Source organism: Typopeltis vanoorti, chromosome 3 (genome assembly GCF_054136105.1).
Source record: "Typopeltis vanoorti isolate ZY-2024b chromosome 3, IOZ_Tvanoo_1.0, whole genome shotgun sequence".
Lineage (NCBI taxonomy): Eukaryota > Metazoa > Arthropoda > Arachnida > Uropygi > Thelyphonidae > Typopeltis > Typopeltis vanoorti.
Window position 1 is genome coordinate 121915912 of NC_143551.1, and position 20824 is coordinate 121936735.

The following is a 20824-nucleotide window of genomic DNA, read 5'->3' on the forward strand; positions in this document are numbered from 1 at the left end:
TCTTAATTTTTCAAACATTCTTTGTACCACAATCCAGCCTAATGCAACTGGTTTTTGAAATTTGCTTATTATAAGATTGTTTTTAGTAAATAAGAATAGTTTGCTGAAAGTGGAACTTTATTAAATTGTCATAGTAGCATGTGCCACAGATTAGAAATTTCCAAAGTAGCACTAATAATATTATTTATTATAAAATAGCTATTTCATCAACCCTGGCCAGTAGAGATGTTAAGTTACAAACTTCAAAGCAAAGCTAGAAATTTTGCTCAGAATTCTAGGAGTTTAAGAATAGCTTCAAACTATTTCTTTTTGGAGTAACACCATAAAATTATATATTAATAGAAAGATAATTTAATCAAGAATGTAATGCAATAACTTTTATGAAGGATTTTTTATTAGAACAGCAGTTATAAAGAAAAGTGAAACACAGAAAAAAAAATGAGATATACAAAAATTCTCACAATGTGAGTTAATACTTAGTTGGGTAACCTTTAGCGTTAATTACGGCCTTACAACGCCTTCCCATGGAGTGAACCAAGTTTTTTAGTTCTGCAGCTTTTATAATGTGAAACCAAGATTGAATTATTGCTTCTATTAATTGGGTTTTATTGGTGGGTTGCTTCTGACTAACAAGTTTCTTTAGTCGGCTCCACAGATTTTCGACTGTTATAGAATTATCTATAACAATCGAAAGTTGTTATAGATTTGGGTTAAGGTCTGGGCTATTTCCAGGCCATTCCAGTAGTGGAATACGATTATCTTGAAACTACTTTTTGCACATAGCAGCAGCATGACATGGAGCTGAATCCTGTTGGAATATAAATGCTTCATTATCTTGGAAAAGATCGCGAGCGGAAGGCTTCAGTTTGGGCTCAAGTACTCAAGTATTTCATTTATGTATTTTTAGGCATTTATATTCCCATTAATCACGTGAATTCTGCCCACACCTTTTGATGTTATACAACCCCAGATCATAACACTAAGTGGGTGTTTCACAGTAGATGTAATGAAATCAGGATGCAAATCTTCTCTGATTCTTCTCCTTACGTATTTTATGCCATCACTACCAAACAGGGAGATTTTGGTCTCATCACTCCAAATAACACTGTCCCATTGTTCTGCTGTCCAGTTTAATCTTTTCAACGTTTGTCCGAGAGATAAAAATGGCTTTTTTCGTGGAATTCTAGCATTTAGACCACATTCCTGCAGTCTGCGCCGAACAGTCCTTGCACCCAACTTCACATTGTATTGTGCCATTTCATCTTGTATACACCCAGATGATTTTCTTCTTTCACATAGGCACAGTCTCTCAATTCTTCTAACGTCACTTGCTGTTGTGCACCTTTTCCTGCCTTTACCGGTCTGGTTTTGTAGTGACTGAGTCTCCTTATACCTCTGCAAAAATTTAGAAATGCCACCTTTGGTTAAGTTTCCACCAATTTTTCTTCCAATTTCTTCATAACTGTAGCCTTGTTCACTTAATAGTACTATTTTACATCGCTTTCTGGGTGACCAGTCAACTCTTTGCACCATTTCTTTAATTTTATTACATTTTACAAGCTCACTAAATGAAAGAACACAAAAAAAAACCAACCAATCACATAACACACTGACTAATGCTCATTGGCTATATTCAAACGAAGGAAAGCTACTTCATATCAACCTAAGCAAGTTGTGCTTCTTTTTTATGGTTATTTGGCTATAACTTTTCATAGAATACAGATAATTGAACAAACTTTGTTGCATTACATTCTTGATTAAATTATCTTTCCATTGATATATAATATTATAGTATTACACCAAAAAAAGTGGTTATGAGCCATCAAACCTTGAAAATAAACTTTTTCTAAAAGGTTTCCACAATTTTGGCCACTAGTATATACTTTCTAAGATTGTGATTTAGTTTGTCATCAAGGATTTAAAAGAACCTGGCAAAGAATTAAGGACAGGTATTTTTTGAAAAAGTATGAGAAATGATATTAACTCATATGTGATATTTTGTCTTATGCCAAACTAGGCCTACCTAAAAGTTAAGGCTTCTCTCTTATACCAGTTAGACCATTATTCCTGTCAACAACTATCATCATGGTTCCCATCTTCTAAAGATAAATGTTTTCCCCTCTTCCTTTCAGTTGAAAAAATAATACAAGAACACAAGTCTTATATCATCAATAGGAAATGAAATCTGAGAAATCTAGCATTGCAAAACATGGAATAAATACAGACCACAATATCCTATGGTCTGAAATACACTTACTCCATCATTATTGCTATAATTTCGAATGTTTATCTAAAGAAAGCACTGAAGCCTGTCTTCATGGTGCAAACTTGAATCTGAATGACTACCTCTCACTATCAAAGAAATGGGAGTTATTTTAATCATACATATTAAAGTTTTAATTAATAATACACTTACTTAAAACTAATAAAACAATGTTTCCTCAGTTATGCCTTTGTGCTGTTTCATGTATAACATCACATAGCTCTCTGTTTCAAATCAATCCATTGTTCAAGTTTTACTTTTTATTCAACTACCGTTTGCCACTTATGATAGCCTGTAATTTTCAGGTCAAAACATATGGCCTTTAAATATTTTTCACTCCTTTCTTTGTGTTATCATATGAATTGAAAAAGAAATACTATGTAATTTGATGTAAATTATCTACCTCTATATACTAGCAACATAGTCAAGATCCTTCATGACACACATTGTTTGCTTACACTTGGATAAAGGATTAAAACAAGAATAATTTCTTGTCTAGGATAATTTACTTTATAATCAAAGAAAAACTCCTGGCATCAAAATAGCTTAGTATTTCCACAAGTCTACCTCTGATAAGAACTCAAAAAAAAAAAGTCTGGATAATTAGTATCATTACAGTGCAAGGACATGCACTATATAACAAGTCAAGAATGGAGCATGCTGTGCACACTGGATATATAAGAATAACCTGATATGAAGTAAACTGGTCTCTATATTTGAGGAGAGTTGTAAAATATCAAGTGCAAATGCAAAATATCTCCATGTTTACTTATGCTTGGGTAAAATAAAGATAAAAACAAGAATACAATTACTTGTCAAGCATAATACACATATTCTGCTTATTTCGATGTGATGGGATTTGTAGGTTTGAATCATCTACAAATTCCTAGTTTGTGCAGATACGAGAAAAAAAGTATGGCCAATAGTAATATATGCCAGATTTCTGCTGATGATGGGCAAGTTATTAATAATACAAAGTATCATGAAGATGCACATAAATTCATACAGAACACACAAGATATACATAAGAAAGGTCTTACTGATTATGTTATTGTTGATAATAGCATCCTCAAATTTGGGATATAGAAGGAATTTTACACAGGAAAAGATTGCCAGTTGGTGTTGAGCAAGATCAAAATGAATATTATTAAAAACTGGAGAGGGAGAAAGAGGAAGGCAGAATGAAAAATTTAGAAAAACCTTGGGATGTGAACTATAGACAACAAATATGAGAAAGTTAGTTACAGGCAAGAACATGCAAATGTCTACAGAGAAAAATGTCACCATAATTTCCTGATATGTATATACTCAAGAAAAAGCAATATATAATTGCTAGCTTCCTATTAGTAGTTCTTTGAGACAAAAGAATAAACCAGAACATTAAGGAAGTTAAAGAAAAATAAGAAATCATATTAAAATTTCTTGGCAAGTAGAGCACGTGCACTGGGAGAATGTAGAAAAAAGAGCAAGAAAGCTAAGCTATATGGAAAAAGAACTAAGTAAGTTACTTATAGTAATTTGGTATGAATATAAAAGATCCCATTTTTCTTGCATGTTAGGCTCACAGGCTCATAATAAAGTAACTGGGCTTTTCTGAAACCCAATTAATGTACTGATACTGGGCAGTTAATCTTATCTGCTGGTGTATTATGGCTATCAACTGGTGTGTTCTTCTAACCAGTTTTCCCATTTTGTGGAATTTAAAATCAAGTTTCCAAATCAAGTTTTAGTCAAAAAGCTTGATAATAGTTCTTTACATCCTGGATGGGATTTTTGAACTCAGGTGTTTGTTTTCAATCAAAATGTATTGTCAAAATTGGATGAACTATGGAGGCTCCTTGAATACAGAAGTTAAATATCAAGAAAGATGAAAAAATGCTCTGGGAACTACTGAAAATGCTTAGAAATGGAAGAAAGAGTACTGCAAAAAAGAATCAGAGATAATAAAGATGATAGAAAAACTGAAGATATTCTGGATATCTTGAATAATTACACTGAAAAACTACTAAAAAAGTGACACAAGTCACTGTCATTCAGCAATAAAATATGAAAAGGGCAGCTGGGGTAGATAATATTTGACCAGAAATGCTCAAATATTGAGGTATGAAAGTTTTTACAATGGTCAGACTACATAATTCAGAAAGCTTAGTAGGTCAAATTCTTCATGCTCGGAGATGCACTTAAATTACCCATTTACAAAAAAGGGAAATAAAACTGTGAGGAATGCAGGGAAAATGTCCTACTAAATGCAAGAGATAAGATTTATGCAAATATATTTATATTCTGTAGAGGCTAAGAAAATTGTAGAACAGAAACCTGAGAAAGAAAAAGTGATGGATTCAGGCTATACAGTAACTTTGAAGATTAGATTTTTACTTGCACAAACAATTGCGAAATCATGGGTATACAACAAGGATCTATATGTAAGTTTTGTAGATATTGAAATGGTATCAAGGTACCAAGAGAGTAGCTGTTCAAAACACTACATTTATGTGGGATAAAGGGAATATTATATCAAGCAATACAAATTCTATTTTTAAGATGTGCTGTTAGAACCAAAGGAGTTACAGAACAATGGTTTGATTAAAAAAAAAAAAAAAAGAGGTGTAAACAATGGTGCCTACTATCTCCATTTTCAATATCTATATCAATCATTTTATGAAAGAAAGTGGCATTAAATCTTATATCAAAATCCAAGATATATTCAACTCAGTTTTTTAATTTATGCAGCTGATGTCAGGCTCCTAAAGACATCCAGAATTAGAAAAAAACTAAATTGAATAACTGCTGTAACATCAGCATGGGAAAATGTTATTGCAAACATCACAATTTTGAGCGATGATAGCAAATTAAATTTGGATATGGATAATAAAATAAACAAAGCTGGTATGGAAGGAAACTCAGCCAAATTTATATGGAATAAAGCAGAAATTAGCCAAAAAAATAAACTAGCAGTATACAAGACAGTATTCAATCCAATTTTAACACGTGAATCTGACAGCCGGATTAGAGATCGCTTCATCAGAAACTATCATCACATACATGAGAATTCTGAGAAAAATTAGAACAGTGAACAAGTGGTATCGATGGCAGAATCAATGCCACTTGTTGCATTGATTCTTGGCATCTGATATTAAGGACTTAGTTTAATACTGACAAAAGGTGTGAGCAGATCTATTTTAAGATGGTATAGCCAGAAATGAGAAGTGAAAAAAGAGAAGGTAGCAAAATAGGTGACCGATGCTAAAATGGAAAAGAAAACACCCAAAGGAAGATAGAGATCTAGGCAGAATGATGTAATAGATGCTTTAAGACATGAGGACTTTAATATTGAAGTTCTCATAAATAATTGATTAATTTAGAAGAAATTGCTGATAGGAAGGTAGTAATAATAGGAATCTAATAATCTTGTAGTGCTATTGTAGCATCCAGTATACTCCTTAAGGGTAAATATCAGGAATTTGCTATTATAGAAATATTTTGTAGGTTAGGCTGCTTGTTTGACACTCATGAAATACTAAAAGCAGAAAACAGTGTTTCCTGAGCACTAATGAATGGGGGGGGGGGGGTTTGGAATACAACAAAAATATGATGTGGACAGGTGAAATACAAGATACGTAAATAGCAGCCTTAAATAAAAGCTTGAAATTGCTGTTTCCATTCCCCCCCCCAATGACAGTAAAGCTACTTGCCACCTGAATTAAGACTTGTATCTTAAACACTAACAGAAATCAGGTAATCCTACCATCAGTTTAAGATGAGTTTCTAATATAAAAATAACACAAACCTGATTTTTCAATGATGAATGCATAGTTGTCTTGTGAATGGCCAAAGTATGTGACATCTTCTACTATTTCAGCTAAAGATATATCTAAGCCTACAGCACCTATTAGATTATGATGATGAAATACTGGACAACTGATACTAATGACAAGACCTGAAATAAATCAATAAAATATAAAAATAAGATGTGTAATATATAATAACAGAAAAGAGTCTTTTGTAAAATAGTAGCAATATCCATTATGTGACTTCTAAGAAATGCTGTGTAAGATGTACTGTGTCATGATATACTATTTAATGTGTGATACAGGTGAACCACCATAACATATTTTCTTATTGTCAAAATATCATCAGAAATTTGTGATGAATAACAAGTAATAATGTAAACTTAAGTTTATATTACTAGTTTCCTATCAATAATTTTCTTAATCCATATTAATCTAGTGCTCCGCGGGTCTTCAATTGTCAGATCCTACATTTAAGTCTTCTAAGGCAATAATAATTGTATTAATCCAACAAGTTCTTGGTCTTCACTGAATCTTTTTCTTGATATCCTGGTCAAACTACTATTCTGCTAACTTTTCCACACCAATCATGTTTAAGTGATCACACCACCTTAGATGAGTTCTACTCACACAACTAACATTCCCATTCAAATGCCATCTCATATCTAGGAGGTTCACTACCATGATTTGACTCATGGTTAACTACTGGTGTTACGATGTGGTGAGAGTCCTATTTCTTCCATATATTGTGATAAGTATTCATGGCTGTAAACCCATATGTTCATAGACTGAGCCTGTTTGCCTGTTATGGAGGACAAAAAAACTGGAGGGGGAGGGAATCCCCCTAGTGTGTGTGTGTGTGTGTGTGTGTGTGTGTGTGTGTGTGTGTGTAACAATGTGTAGAAAGTTTTTTACCTTGGGTATACTATATGTTAAAGATACCAAGCAATTTTATAAACTTGGTTTTAATCCTTTTCCCCCAAGTAAACAGACAGACAAGTCAGTCAAGTTTGCGCCTGAACTATGTTCAGGTCTGAGGCAACTCGTGGTAAAGGTGGAGTAAGTTCTCTTAGTATTTCCCCCAAGAGGATGTGCTTTGCATTAGGGGAGATACTAAGGGAAAGTGATCAGAGCTTACTCCACCTTTACCACGAGTTGCCTCAGACCTGAACATAGTTCAGGTGCAAATTTGACTTACTTGTCTGTCTGCTTACTGGGAAAAAGGATTAAAACCAAGTTTATAAAATTGCTTGGTATCTTTAACGTATAATATATAGATATACACACACGCACACACACGTGGTCTGAAAAGTTCTCGGCCTAACAATGAAAAAACAAATTTATAATTTCAAAAATTATTTTTATTTTTCAACATAATCTCCCTTAAGACTAATGCATTTATTCCAGCGATGCTCCAGCATCATTATCCCATCCCTGTAGCGGTTCTCAGTAAGATCTGTAAAATACCCCTCTACAGCTGTAATCACTTCTTGATTCAAAGAAAAATGCTGACCAGTGAGGAAGATTTTTAGTTTGGGGAAGAGATAGAAGTCAGAGGAAGCCAAATCTGGGGAATAGGGTGGATGTTCCAACAATTCATAGTGCAGATCCCTTAATTTTCCCATTACCAAAACACCTTTGTGGGCAGATGCATTGTCCTGATGAAAGATGATTTTTTTCTTCTGCAAGCTGGGTCTTTTCTCACAGATTGTTTTGTCTAGCCTGGTTAAAAGATCGGAATAATATTCCTGGTTATCGTTTTACCCTTTTAAAGATAATTAATAAACAAAACTCCTTTAGCATCCTAAAACACCGATGCCGTGACCTTTCTTGCTGATGGAACCAACTTTGTCTTCTTTGGCGCTGAACAACTGGCTTGTCCACTATTTTGACTGCTGTTTGGATTCTGGTGTGTAATGCTGAATCCAATTCTCATCCATAGTAATAAATCGACGCACAAAATCAGTTTTATTTTCTTGTTAAAATGCTCCAAGCAATGTTCAGAGATTTTCATGCGAGTACGTTTTTTTTTTTGATCTGCTGTGAGCAAGTGCAACACTTTATCATTTGCAATTCTTCATGCAAAATATATCCTCCATGTTCTTTTGAAATGCCTGTAGTCTCAACAATTCCATACACTTTGACTCGCCGGTCATCCAATACCATATCGTGCACTTGATCAATGATTTCTGGTGTTGTTACACTTTTTGGACGTCCTTCATGTGGATCATCTTCAAGGTTGGTACGGCCATGTTTAAACTTGGCAGCCCATTTCTTAATTGTCAAAAACGAAGGAAGAGTGCCCATAAACTTTTATGAACTTCTTCGAATGAATTTCTTTTAGCGTTAAACCTTCTTTTACAAAGAATTTTATAACTACACAATACTCAATTTTATCCATTTCAAGGGATACAGACAACACTTTGGCTTCCGACAGTAGAAAAAATAGAATGACTTGTAATTTCATATCGATGCTTAGACAGATGTACTAACTTAAAAAAAAAAATCTTGCAGATAGTGTTGCCATTCATGGTTGAGGCCAAGAACCTTTCAAACCACCCACGTACACAGTAGCGAACAAATGAATCTGAACAAGCCAAATTTTCATCAAGTCTTTGGTTTTGGTTCACAACAGTTTTGGTTTCGGTTCACTATTTTGGTTGAGTGCGGCATGTTTTAATTGTCTCTATTATGTGTCAATTAATAGTGTTGTGCATTTATAATAGTGTAAACAAGTTGACATTTGTAGTGCTTTATTCATTTTGTGTGGCTATAAAATGGATACATCTCCAAGAAAGCATTCAAAATTATGTACTCTTTATCAGCACACATCCATGACTCAAAGAACAAATTACCAATAAGCATAATGTTAGTTTAGGTACTGTTTTCCAATTTTAAAGGGGAGTTTAGGTACCTTTTCTCCTGACAAAAAAAGGAAAATATGGGTGAAAAGGGAAACTCACACTTACTCAAGATCGTTTAGTAGTTAGGAAAATGAATCCAAGATTATGCTATAGACTTAAGTAAACTTGGCAACTAGTGAAATTAATGTTTCTGACATGACAGTCTGTCAAAGATTGTTGGAAGCAGGGAGGACTGCTCACAGACCAAGTGATTCCAGTGGGAAAAAAGTATACAACGATTGGACTGCTGAGAAGTGGAAGGTCATATTCTCAGATGATAACCATTTTTTTGTCCAAGGAGAGCATATCAGTGACTGAGAATTCCTGCTCACTTTCAACAAGCTCCTAAATACCCAGCTAAAATGATGTTCTGGGGTTGTTTTTCACATGGTGGTCTAGGATCACTTGTGCTTGTTGACAGTATGATGATAAGTGACCAATGCATAAAAATATTGAAGAGTGCTCCCACAGATCCAGAAAGGCAAAGAACTCATCTTCCAGCAGGATCTTGCTCCATGCCACACTTCAAAAAAAGTGAAAGAGTTCCTCAAAAATTACAACATCAAATTGCTTCAGTGATCAGGTAACTCTTCTGACATTAACCCAATAGAAAATGTGTGTACCATGGTGAAAAAGAGACTTGGGAAATTAAATTGTGATACAAAGGATAACTTAATACAATCCATTATAAAAGTATAGTTTTGAGGTGCAGAAATAAGAAAAATGTATTCTACATTGGTAAAATCCATGGCTAAGCGAATTAACACTTTTTAGGAACAGAGGAGCACATAAATTATTAGGCAAAGTTGGAATTTAATTTTTGTACTTATTTTCTAGTGAAATTAGAATTTTTCTTTAAAATCAAGTATATGGATTAATTTAGTCGCTACCATATTACACACACTCTCACACTTGCTCTACAATAATTGTCCAGACACTAGAAATTTACAGTTAATACTAGCAGGCGAATCCTAATGTCAGGAATGTCACCTTTGACTTTGATCACCTCCTGCACTCTTTGAGGGAAGCTTTCCACCAATGTGTAGCAAACAGGTGAATTTGTCTCCATTCCTCCATCAAAGCAGCAATGAGTTCAGAGACAGATGATTAAGGATGTTGATCATCATTTGCCATCATCTGCTCTTGATCTCAATCGCTACATCCCACAAGTGTTCAATGGGAGTTGAGGTCAGGCCTCTGCACAGGCCAGGACAGTCGTTTAACACCCATCTCTTCATACCATTTCATAACAGCTGCAACTTTGTTGCATGGGGCATTGTCGTCTTGATAACATGGATCCATTCCATAAAAATCCAAAGTGTAGGGGGCACCTGATTATCCAGACAGAATATCAAGGTACTGAGCTGCCATCATGGAACCATAGACAACAACCAGTGGTCCCACTCCAAACCAGCTGAATGCACCCCCACGCCATTACTCGTCCACCACCAAACTTTACTGTAGGTACAACACACTGTGGCAATAAGTGTTTACCAGGCTGCCTCCACACTCCTGCCATCAGACTGGAAACAGGTGAACCTTGATTCATCTCACCAGAGTACTGTTTTCCACTGGTCAAATTGCCCACAGTTTATACGTTGAGTGCACCAAGCCAGACAAGCTGCTTTGTTCGTTGCCATAATGTTCGGCTTGCGTGCCGCTGCTTTTCTGTGGAAATCCAGTAAATGGAGTTTTCATACAGTATTAGTGCTCACCAAGGTGTTACTGGCACTATGAAACTCATCACAGATGGTATGTGCCAATTGTAGCCAGTTTTTGTGTGGAATGTTGCACTACCTGTAGGTAGTGCAGCATCAGAGCAAAGTTGTAGTACACTAGAGGCAAAGGTGTAGTACATTCACACACTTCTCCATCTTCCAAATATCAGTTCAGTATCTTGGGAGAGCTGGTGAAGACTGTTTCAGATATTAAGCTGATAAGAACAGATACTAAACTTTTCGCTTCTTGGCCTTTTGGTTATGATAAGAGTATGATTTTGTTATCCACTTAATATTTGATATAGGCCAAAGTCTGAAACCACTCCCTAAAGGGAATCATTCACATTGGATGCACTCACTACTTTGACAGGCTCACTCATTCACTACTCAGAGAAAAAATCTAGCTCTCATCCCTTTCTTAAGCACACTAACTTCCATGGATGCTTCCTTGTCTTCTCTCCATCTTCCATATAATGAAAAATTTCAGTCAATGAACCTATAACATCCCCCCCCCTCTTTCTCCTGTTTAACAATATCAGCAGTACATATTCTCCCAATATGTCCTCAGTATATCTACATTCCATAATCCCATTGTCATCTTTGTTACTTTTCTTTGCAGATCTCCTGCACACAGTAATCGAGATGCATTTCATGTAATTTTGTTGAGCTTCGGGAAGTCTTTCAGAGCTGAGGCTGATTCAAGGAATAATCTTTCATATTTGTGCTTTCTGCAGTGTAATAAAGTGGCCTTCTAGATAGTGTATTCTGTGGTGGGTGTCCAATACATGGTCAGCAAGTTCTGAGTAGTCGCTGTATTGATGGAACTGGATGTAGTCCTTGTATTCGGATATCCTGATATTGGCTGTCCTGCCTGTTTAGCCATACTAGGAGAGTTTGCAACTTCAAGAGACCTGGAATACTCCAGGCAGGTCTAGGAGGAGTGGCTGGTCTTTGGTGGAACAGATAAGAGATGCCAATTTCTCATTTGCTTTGTAACTAGTTGTGAGCTCAATGGAAGTTTTTTGACTTGGCTATGCTACCAATTATATATTTGATTTAATCCTTTATCCAAGTGTAAGCAAACAAAGTTTGCACCTGAAGTATTTTCAGGACTGGGGCAATTCGTGATATTTCTGATCACTTGCCTTAGTATCCTATAATGCAAGGCACATCTTAAGGAATAATGCTATGCATTAAGGGAAGGGCCACTACCCAGACCGGTTTAGCCCTTTATTGAGGTCTCGTCAGTGGGGGCCAGACCATTAAGGTGGAAGTAATGCAGAAGTCATATTACCATATACCAATTGCCAAAAGTGTCAACACCTTATTATTAAAATTCTCTGGATTAGAGATAGGTGATGGAAGTTTTTACACTTGGCTATGCTACCAATTATATATTTGGTTTAATCCTTTATCCAAGTGTAAGCAAACAAAGTTTGCTTCTCAAGTATTTTCAGGAGCAAAACTTTCACCACGAGTTGCCCCAGTCCTGAAAATACTTCAGTGACAAACTTTGTTTGCTTACACTTGAATAAAGGATTGAACCAAATATATAATTAGCAGCATAGCCAAGTGACAAAACTTCCATCAACTATCTCTAATCCAGAGAATTTTAATAATAAAGTGTTGACACTTTTTGGCAACTGGTATATGGTGATATGACTTCTGCATTCCTTCTTCCACCTTAGTATCAGCACCTCAGGTTCTGTTCCCATTGACGAGACCTCAATAAAGGTCGAAACGAGTCTGGGTAGTAGCCCTTCCCTTAATGCACAGCATTATACATGTCCGCAAGGAGATGTGCTTTTCATTATGGGATACTAAGACAAGTGATCAGAACTTATACCACCTTTACCACAAGTTGCCCCAGTACTGAAAATACTTCAGGTGCAAACGTTGTTTGCTTACACTTCGATAAAGGATTAAACCAATATAATTGGTAGTTGTGAGCTCATATTTTCTTTGGATTTTTGTTAGTTTTTCAGATGTACCTCAGATATATGGAATGGTGATAGATTTAGAGCAGGAGTATCAAACTCAACTGGACTGTGGGCCAGTTGAGTTTGATATAAAAAAGACTGAATAATATATGCACGTAAACACAAGAAAGATATTTAATTAACCAAATACTTCAGTCTGGAAATAGCAGACCATCTTCAGTGGCACTACAAGAACAGTTTAAAAAAAAAATATAAAGTGGAATACTAACAATAGATCATTTAAAAATAGAACAAGCCGCATGATGTTATATCACTAAGTATTAAAGGGAATATTTTTAAGCAGAGACATGATTGAAATAAAGATATTAATTAATAATATTAAATAACATAAAATTAATATGAATTAATGAGCTATCCTGATTAGACTTTCCCAGATTTTTGATATAGATATACAGTCATTCCGATTCAGGTTAGGATGATGGAGTAAGGTCTCTATGCTTTCTTTGAATAAACGTTCAAATTTATAACGGGATCAATGTAAGAGGCGAGTTTTTGCCCAAAAGATGTTGTGGTTAGTTTCAATCCCATGCTGAGCCAATCCAGATTTTTCAGGTTTGTTGTGATGAATGGAGGATTGATGTTCTTGGATTCTTTTTTCAAGAGAACGTCCAGTTTGTCCAAAATAGGAGAGATCACAGTTGCAGAGAATTTGATAAACTCCAGGAAGACATATAGTTCAGCGTTTGTCTTTAGGAAAAGGAAAATGGGAAGATAATTTGTTAATAGGTGAATACGTAGATGTTAACTCATATTTCTTCAGAATTCTTGTGATAGGTTCTGAAATCCTGGAGATGTAAAGAATTGGAACTCGACGTATTGAATCTTTGTTGTTTTGTGGTGGATTATAAGAATTGAGAAGATGTTGAGTACTCTTTTCGAAAAAGCCATCGAGTTTCATGTGTTGTTGGATAGTAGAAAGTTCTTTCTGTAGAAAATTAGAAGTAGAACAATTAGTTTTGGCTCTTCTGATTAGACATTTTATGATTCCTGTTTTTTTGACAAGGATGATGGGCTGATTCTTTAAGAATATAAGGACTGTGAACGTTGGTTTCCTGTAAACTGTAGTTGTAAGAGTATTTGAAGGTGACTGGATGAGGAGAACGTCTTAAAAAGATAACTGGTTGTTTTCTTCCATTTCCATAGTAAACTTTATACGATGATGTAAGGAATTGATACTATTTAAAAAAGAAGGTAAGGAGTCTTTGTTGTGCGGTCATACAGTAAAGATGTCATCTATATATCTTACCCAAAAGGATGGTTGAAGGAAAATAGATGAGAAGAGGACTTTTTTCTAGATGTTCTAAATAAAAGTTGGCTAAAGCAGGAGATTGATTTGGCCATTGCTTCTACTTGGCTGTAAAATTTGTTTTGACATAAGAAATATCCAGAGTGTATTACAAAATCAAATAGTTTTATAATGTCTTCTGGAAAAATGTCAGCAAGATTTTAAAGTCTCCTTGAGAGGTACATTTGTATATAAAGATTCTATATCAAAGCTCACCATAAGATCTGTAGGTTGCAATGAGACATTTTGTAATTTTTCTAAGAAATCTGAGGAGTTTTTTTAGAAAGGAACTAGAGTTGCCTATGTGAGATTTCAATAATTTAGCTAGATATTTGGCTATATGGTAAGTAGGAGAATCAATACAATCTACTATTGCACAAAGAGGAAAGTCAATCTTATGTATTTTAGGAAGACCATAAAATCTAGGAGGTCTTCCAAAACGAGTTTTAAGTCTTTCAATTGTGTCTCTATCTAAACTGATGACTTCATCTAAGAGAAAATTTAATTTCTTTAGTTGTCTGTTGGATTATAATCAAGTTCTTGATATGTGGAGTGATCTCGAAGTAAAAGAGAAAGTTTTCTTCAGTAATTTGCTGAGTAATTACAGAAGAAAAATAAGCAACTCTAGTTCCTTTCTAAAAAACCCCTCAGATTTCAAAAAACAGCCTACAGATCTTATGGTGAGCTTTGATATAGAATCTTTATATACAAATGTACCTCTCAAGGAGACTTTAAAATTACTTGCTGACATCTTTCCAGAAGACATTATAAAACTATTTGATTTCGTAATACACTTTGGATATTTCTTATGTCAAAACAAATTTTACAGCCAAGTAGAAGGAACGGCCATCGGAAGTCCTCCCTCTCCTGCTTTAGCCAACTTTTATTTAGAACATCTAGAAAAAGTCCTCTTCTCATCTATTTTCCCTCAACCACCCTTTTGGGAAAGATATATAGATGACATCTTTACTGTATGGCCGCTCAACAAAGACTCCTTACCTTCTTCTTTAAACAGTATCAATTCCTTACATCATCACATAAAGTTTACTATGGAAATGGAAGAAAACAACCAGTTATCTTTTTAAGACGTTCTCCTCATCCAGTCACCTTCAAATACTCTTACAACTACAGTTTACAGGAAACCAACGTTCACAGTCGTCATATTCTTAAAGAATCAGCCCATCATCCTTGTCAAAAAAAACAGGAATCATAAAATGTCTAATCAGAAGAGCCAAAACTAATTGTTCTACTTCTAATTTTCTACAGAAAGAACTTTCTACTATCCAACAACACATGAAACGCAATGTCTTTTTTGAAAAGAGTACTCAACATCTTCTCAATTCTTATAATCCACCACAAAACAACAAAGATTCAATATGTCAAGTTCCAATTCTTTACATCTCCAGGATTTCAGAACCTATCGCAAGAATTCTGAAGAAATATGAGTTAACATCTACGTATTCACCTATTAACAAATTATCTTCCCATTTTCCTTTTCCTAAAGACAAACGCTGAACTATATGTCTTCCTGGAGTTTATCAAATTCTCTGCAACTGTGATCTCTCCTATTTTGGACAAACTGGACGTTCTCTTGAAAAAAGAATCCAAGAACATCAATCCTCCATTCATCACAACAAACCTGAAAAATCTGGATTGGCTCAGCATGGGATTGAAACTAACCACAACATCTTTTGGGCAAAAACTCGCCTCTTACATAGATCCCGTTATAAATTTGAACGTTTATTCAAAGAAAGCGTAGAGGCCTTACTCCATCGTCCTAACCTGAATCGGAATGACTATCTATATCAAAAATCTGGGAAAGTCTAATCAGGATAACTCATTAATTCATATTTTGTTATTTAATATTATTAATTAATATCTTTATTTCAATCATGCCTCTGCTTAAAAATATTTCCTTTAATATTTAGTGATATAACTTCACGCAGGTTGTTCTATTTTTAAATGATCTATTGTTAGTATTCCACCTTGTATTTTTTTTTAAAAACTGTTCTTGTAGTGCCACTGAAGATGGCCTGCTATTTCCAGACTGAAATATTTGGTTAATTAAATATCTTTCTTGTGTTTATGGGCATATATTATTTAGTCTTTATGTCAAAGTATCCTTAAAACATCAAATTTGCTATAAAAGTGTATCTCAAATGGGCCGCAAAAAATTTTCGACAAAAAAAACTTCACTAATTAGAATCGAAGGAAAGTGAAAGAATGAGTATAAATAAATTGGAAAATTAATAACAAAAATTTTATTTATTCTAAGTTATTACAAGACATAAAATAATAGTATAATGATTATGACAACTAAAAAAAAATAAAGAATATATTTATTATATTTATATTACAGAATTCAGGCGTTAGCTGAATTTTTTTTATTAATATTTACAATAGATGGCATTTAAACCAAATTAAACCGAAATTAATTTTATTGTTGCTTTTGAGTTAGTGGGCACATTCACACACATCTAACTAAAAACAATAGTTTTTAGTATTACACAGACAGCAAACGTCTCTACACTTTATTCAGCATTACAATAAAATTACTTGTTTTCCATGCATCTGTAATATAGTGGCATTTGGGGAGGGCATGTTGTTTACCGCAGGGGGCGAGTTATCACCCCGACTTGAAAGTGGTTTAACTTTATTTTCGTGTGCGATGTATATGCAAAACTTTACGCATTTTTTTTCCCCGTAAAGTAAAATCAGAGGTGTGAGTGATACACGAGGGCGAGTTATATTTGAGTGAATACGGTATTTCTGTTTTATTATAAAAAGCAACCATCCTTTTTTTTTTTCATCTTTCCTTGAGGTGTCGTGGGCCACAAGAAATTGCTTCTGGGGCGGCCGCCAGTTTGACCCCCCCCCCTGATTTAGAATAATCTCTGTTAAAGGGGGGGGATAGTTGTGGTTAACTGGTTTAATATTTTTTGGGGGGTTGTAGCCATTGGCTAAGAAGGTGTTAAGGATATGGTTAAGTTCAGTTAGGGCATAGTTATCTGAACTGATTAATTTTGTCCTGTTATACAGGGTTTTTATAATCTCATGTTGTTGGTCGAGGTGGTAGTGGTGTGACTACTGGTGAATGTATCTACCTGTATGTGCAGGTTTTCTGTAAATAGAGAAAGACAGGAATCCATCAAGCTGGTATGTAATCAGAGTGTCTAGGAAAGGGAGACTGCTGTTGTTTTCCTTTTCCAAGGCAAACTGGACCCTAGGGTGTTGATTGTTTAAGTGTGTTGAGAAATTGTCGAGTGTATCCAGGCTGAAAAAACCATGCGACCAAATAGAGAACACGTCATCCACATAGCATAGCCAAACAGTGGGTTTATGTGGAGCAGAGTTTAAGGCTTTTTCTTCAAAGCTCTGCATAAAGAAGTTAGCCAGGGGTGGAGAACCCATGGCCGTCCCCTCTATCTGTTTGTAGAATTTTCCTTGCTAAACAAAATAGCCTGATTCATGGTGAACTGAAATAGGGCTGAGATATCGGGAGGAAATTTGGCTTGGATGAAGTCTAAGTTATCTTTGAGTAGGACATTGGTGAATAAGAAGGAGACATCAAAACTGACCATTATGTCAGTGTGTTGGAGCAAGAGGTTTTCTCTACTGGCTTTAAAGTGGGCTGAGTTTTTTTTTTACATGTGAAGGTATGTTGCCAGTATATTGTGCGAGCACTTTGGCTAAATGTTTGGCTAATTTGTATATGGGTGAATCAATACCCTCCACAATGGGACATAATGGTACATTTCGCCATATATCGCAGGGAGGGGGGGGGGGTCCTAGAGTTAAAAGTTTTGAGTGTGTTAGTCACTTCCAGGCCAAGAGGTAACCTTCTTAAAGAGCCTATAGAGTGTTCTGATTTGGGAGCTGGTGGGGTAGATAGAATGATCTAAAAGTAAAGAGAAAAACTTATCTATGTAGTCTGTTTGGTTTAGAACTACAGTGGCATTTCCCTCATCTGCATTAGTAATTATTATTTTTCTGTTGTTTTTCATTTCCTGCAGAGCTTAGAATTCTTCTTTTGATAGTTTGCTTTTGGGAGGTTTGGGTAAGAACACTGGCTACATCCAGTCTGATATTGTTGGGAAGGTTGTGGATACCTCGCTCTACTTGTATCATTATTTCTTCTGCAGGGATCTTTTCTGGTGGGAGTGCACTGATTGCTTCAGGATAAGGGATGACAGGTTAATTGTCGTGTTGAGAGGTAGTTGAGGTTTGGAAGCAGAGTTCTTTTTTAACCCTACTTGGAATATACCAGGTCCCTTACAGTTGCAAACTGTCCTACTACAGCCAAACAGGCAGGACAGCCAATATCAGGATATCCAAACACAAGGACTACATCCGGTTCCACTAATACAGCCACTCAGCACTTGCTGACCATGCACTGGACACCCACCACAGAACATGCTGGAAGAAAGCTACTTTATTATGCTGCAGCAAGTACAAATATGAAAGATGATTCCTTGAATCAGCTTCAGCTCTGAAAACTTTCCGAAGCTCAACAAATTTGAGTGCATGAGACTGTCCCAAATTTGGGAAGCTTACATCCTAAGATCATCAGCCCAATGGCCTAGACAACCCAATTTAACCTGCTAGGACCGACTTCAGTTGCTTTTCTTCAGCCTCGTTTTCTTAGTATTAGTGTCTGTGTGCACATTTCATTTTGTGATCCCTGAAGATGACATGGTAACATTGCCAAGATATAAGTAGTTGTTAAAGTTTTTATAATTAATAATATAGTTTACATTGTTTACATTTCTTAAAAAATTAGAAGCAACACATTCATGAATACTAACAATGTTCAGTTCTTTCCTAATATTCTCATTTTTAATATGATACTGCCAATGATGTCATCTGTTCACTCTCCTAATCTTTCTCAGAACTCTCATATCTCCACTCTTTGATCAAGTGTTTTATTTCTAAGCTCTAAGATCCATAAATTAAAATTAGTTTCAACACTGTCTCGCATACAGCTAGTTTAGTGTTTTTACTCTTTCTCATTTGAGTTCTGTTTTATTCAATATTCTAGGGGTTTTTTTTGGTAGCATTTTTTAATTTCTAAACCTTTCAATAACTTCCTGAGAATTTTAATGATTTCAGAACATTTATTAGTATAATTATCACACAATCATCTGCAAAGAGTATCAATACTCACTGCTGGAAATCTCACCCTGTTTAGCTCTCCAACTCATTCACTGACAAAGCATTTATGACCACCTCTGGCAACCATTTCCACTCATTCACCAAACCAATCTTAAAGCCAAAAATCTAATCCTCATGCTCCTGCTAATCACATCTTTACAAAACTTAACAGTGATCCCTGATCTCTTATTCTCTGCAGTCCAGCCAGGCAGTGAAAATTTCTGGATCAGAGATAGACGTAGAAAATTTTCACCTGGCTATCGAGTAAATTATAACAGATGATATTCTTATTTTAATCATAAACACAAGCAAAAGCAAATTTATTTCTGTATACAAGTAGCCTTTATGATTAGGCTACTTGTATACAGAAGCCACTGCCTTCACATCAGTTGCAAAATACACTTTGTTTTGGACGTATATTGCTTTAATCTCAGTATCTTGTCATATCTAGCTCCCAAATGAGGAGACCTCAATAAAAGTTGAGATTGGTCTGGAGTGACTCCTTTCCAATAATGAACATCAATCTGAATGAAAATGTGCTTTGCACCATGGTATACTAAAGCAAATTATGTGAATTCAACAGTTTCTATATACTATTTGTAATGAAGACACTTCATGTGCAAACCTGAAGTAACCCATAAATCTTCAATTTATCATCATAGAAAGCACTCCACAAACAAGTCATCATTCACTTACCTCTAAATCCCTCCCACACTTGCACATCCCCAAGAAAGCCAGGCAACTGAATTTATGCTATGCATCATAGTTCAGATGGGATCATATCAAAGCCTTATAAACAGAGTTAATAACTTCATTATAAAAAATTAATAAAAACTGGAATAAGATCGACTCTGTTCACCATCATCATCATCACCAGATTCCTAGCCTCATCAATTATTTCCTACAATCCAGTTTTATCTATCTATGTAATGCACTGCTTGTAGTGTTATAATCCCAAAATGTGTAACTTTACAATTTGACACAATGAACTGCCAAGTATTATCCTTTGACTGAACTATCAGTCTGTTTAGTTCTTTCTGCAGGATAATTACATCATCACTTTCATCAATTATGCTTTCCATTTTAGCATTACTGGTAAATAACTGGGTATTCCGTTCAAATCATTGTGTATGTCATTTAACAAAAGCAAGCAGCAGCCAAAGACAGAGATTAGTGACAATACTGTTACTCATCCTCTCTTTAACTCAACTCTACTGCAGATTAATCTCTAATGCCTGTCACTCCTTATCTATGTCACCACCTACATCTTCAACATTTGCTCCAAATTACCCAGTACGGTTCCATGCAGTCAAATGCCTCTGCAAAATCTAGTAACTGTCTAGTAACTCCGCCATAGGTGGAGTTCATGCTCATCCCTATGCCGGTCCTAAGCCAGGTTAAAAGAGGAAGGTTGAGCAACAGACTAATAACCCATCCTCATAAAAAAACCCATGATTACAGAAACCATGAGTGAAGCAAGAAACCCCTTGGGGCAGAGTGCTACGACCTGTGGTCTCCCAACAGACGAATATTTACAGGACTATATCTATGATGCAGGTGGGGCAAAGCCTTATGGAACCTCACTTGCAGATGAAGTCAATCACTCCCCCTAAAATTAAACTTAAAATCGGAACATGGAACTTTGCACAATATACCAAACTGGAAAAACTAGGCAGACAGTCAATGAGATGAGTAAATACGGCCTTGTTATCTTAG

The 20824-nt window shown here is 35.4% G+C and overlaps 1 protein-coding gene across 1 annotated transcript in view; it reads right to left on the reverse strand.

Moving 5' to 3' along the window:
- LOC150108527 (VWFA and cache domain-containing protein 1-like) overlaps nucleotides 1–20824 on the reverse strand; it is a 420515-nt gene that overhangs the window by 203878 nt on the left and 195813 nt on the right. Inside the window, exon 12 of the mRNA XM_090415949.1 lies at nucleotides 6051–6200. Coding sequence (XP_090272075.1) covers nucleotides 6051–6200 — 150 coding nt within the window. The remainder of the gene's footprint in view (nucleotides 1–6050; nucleotides 6201–20824) is intronic.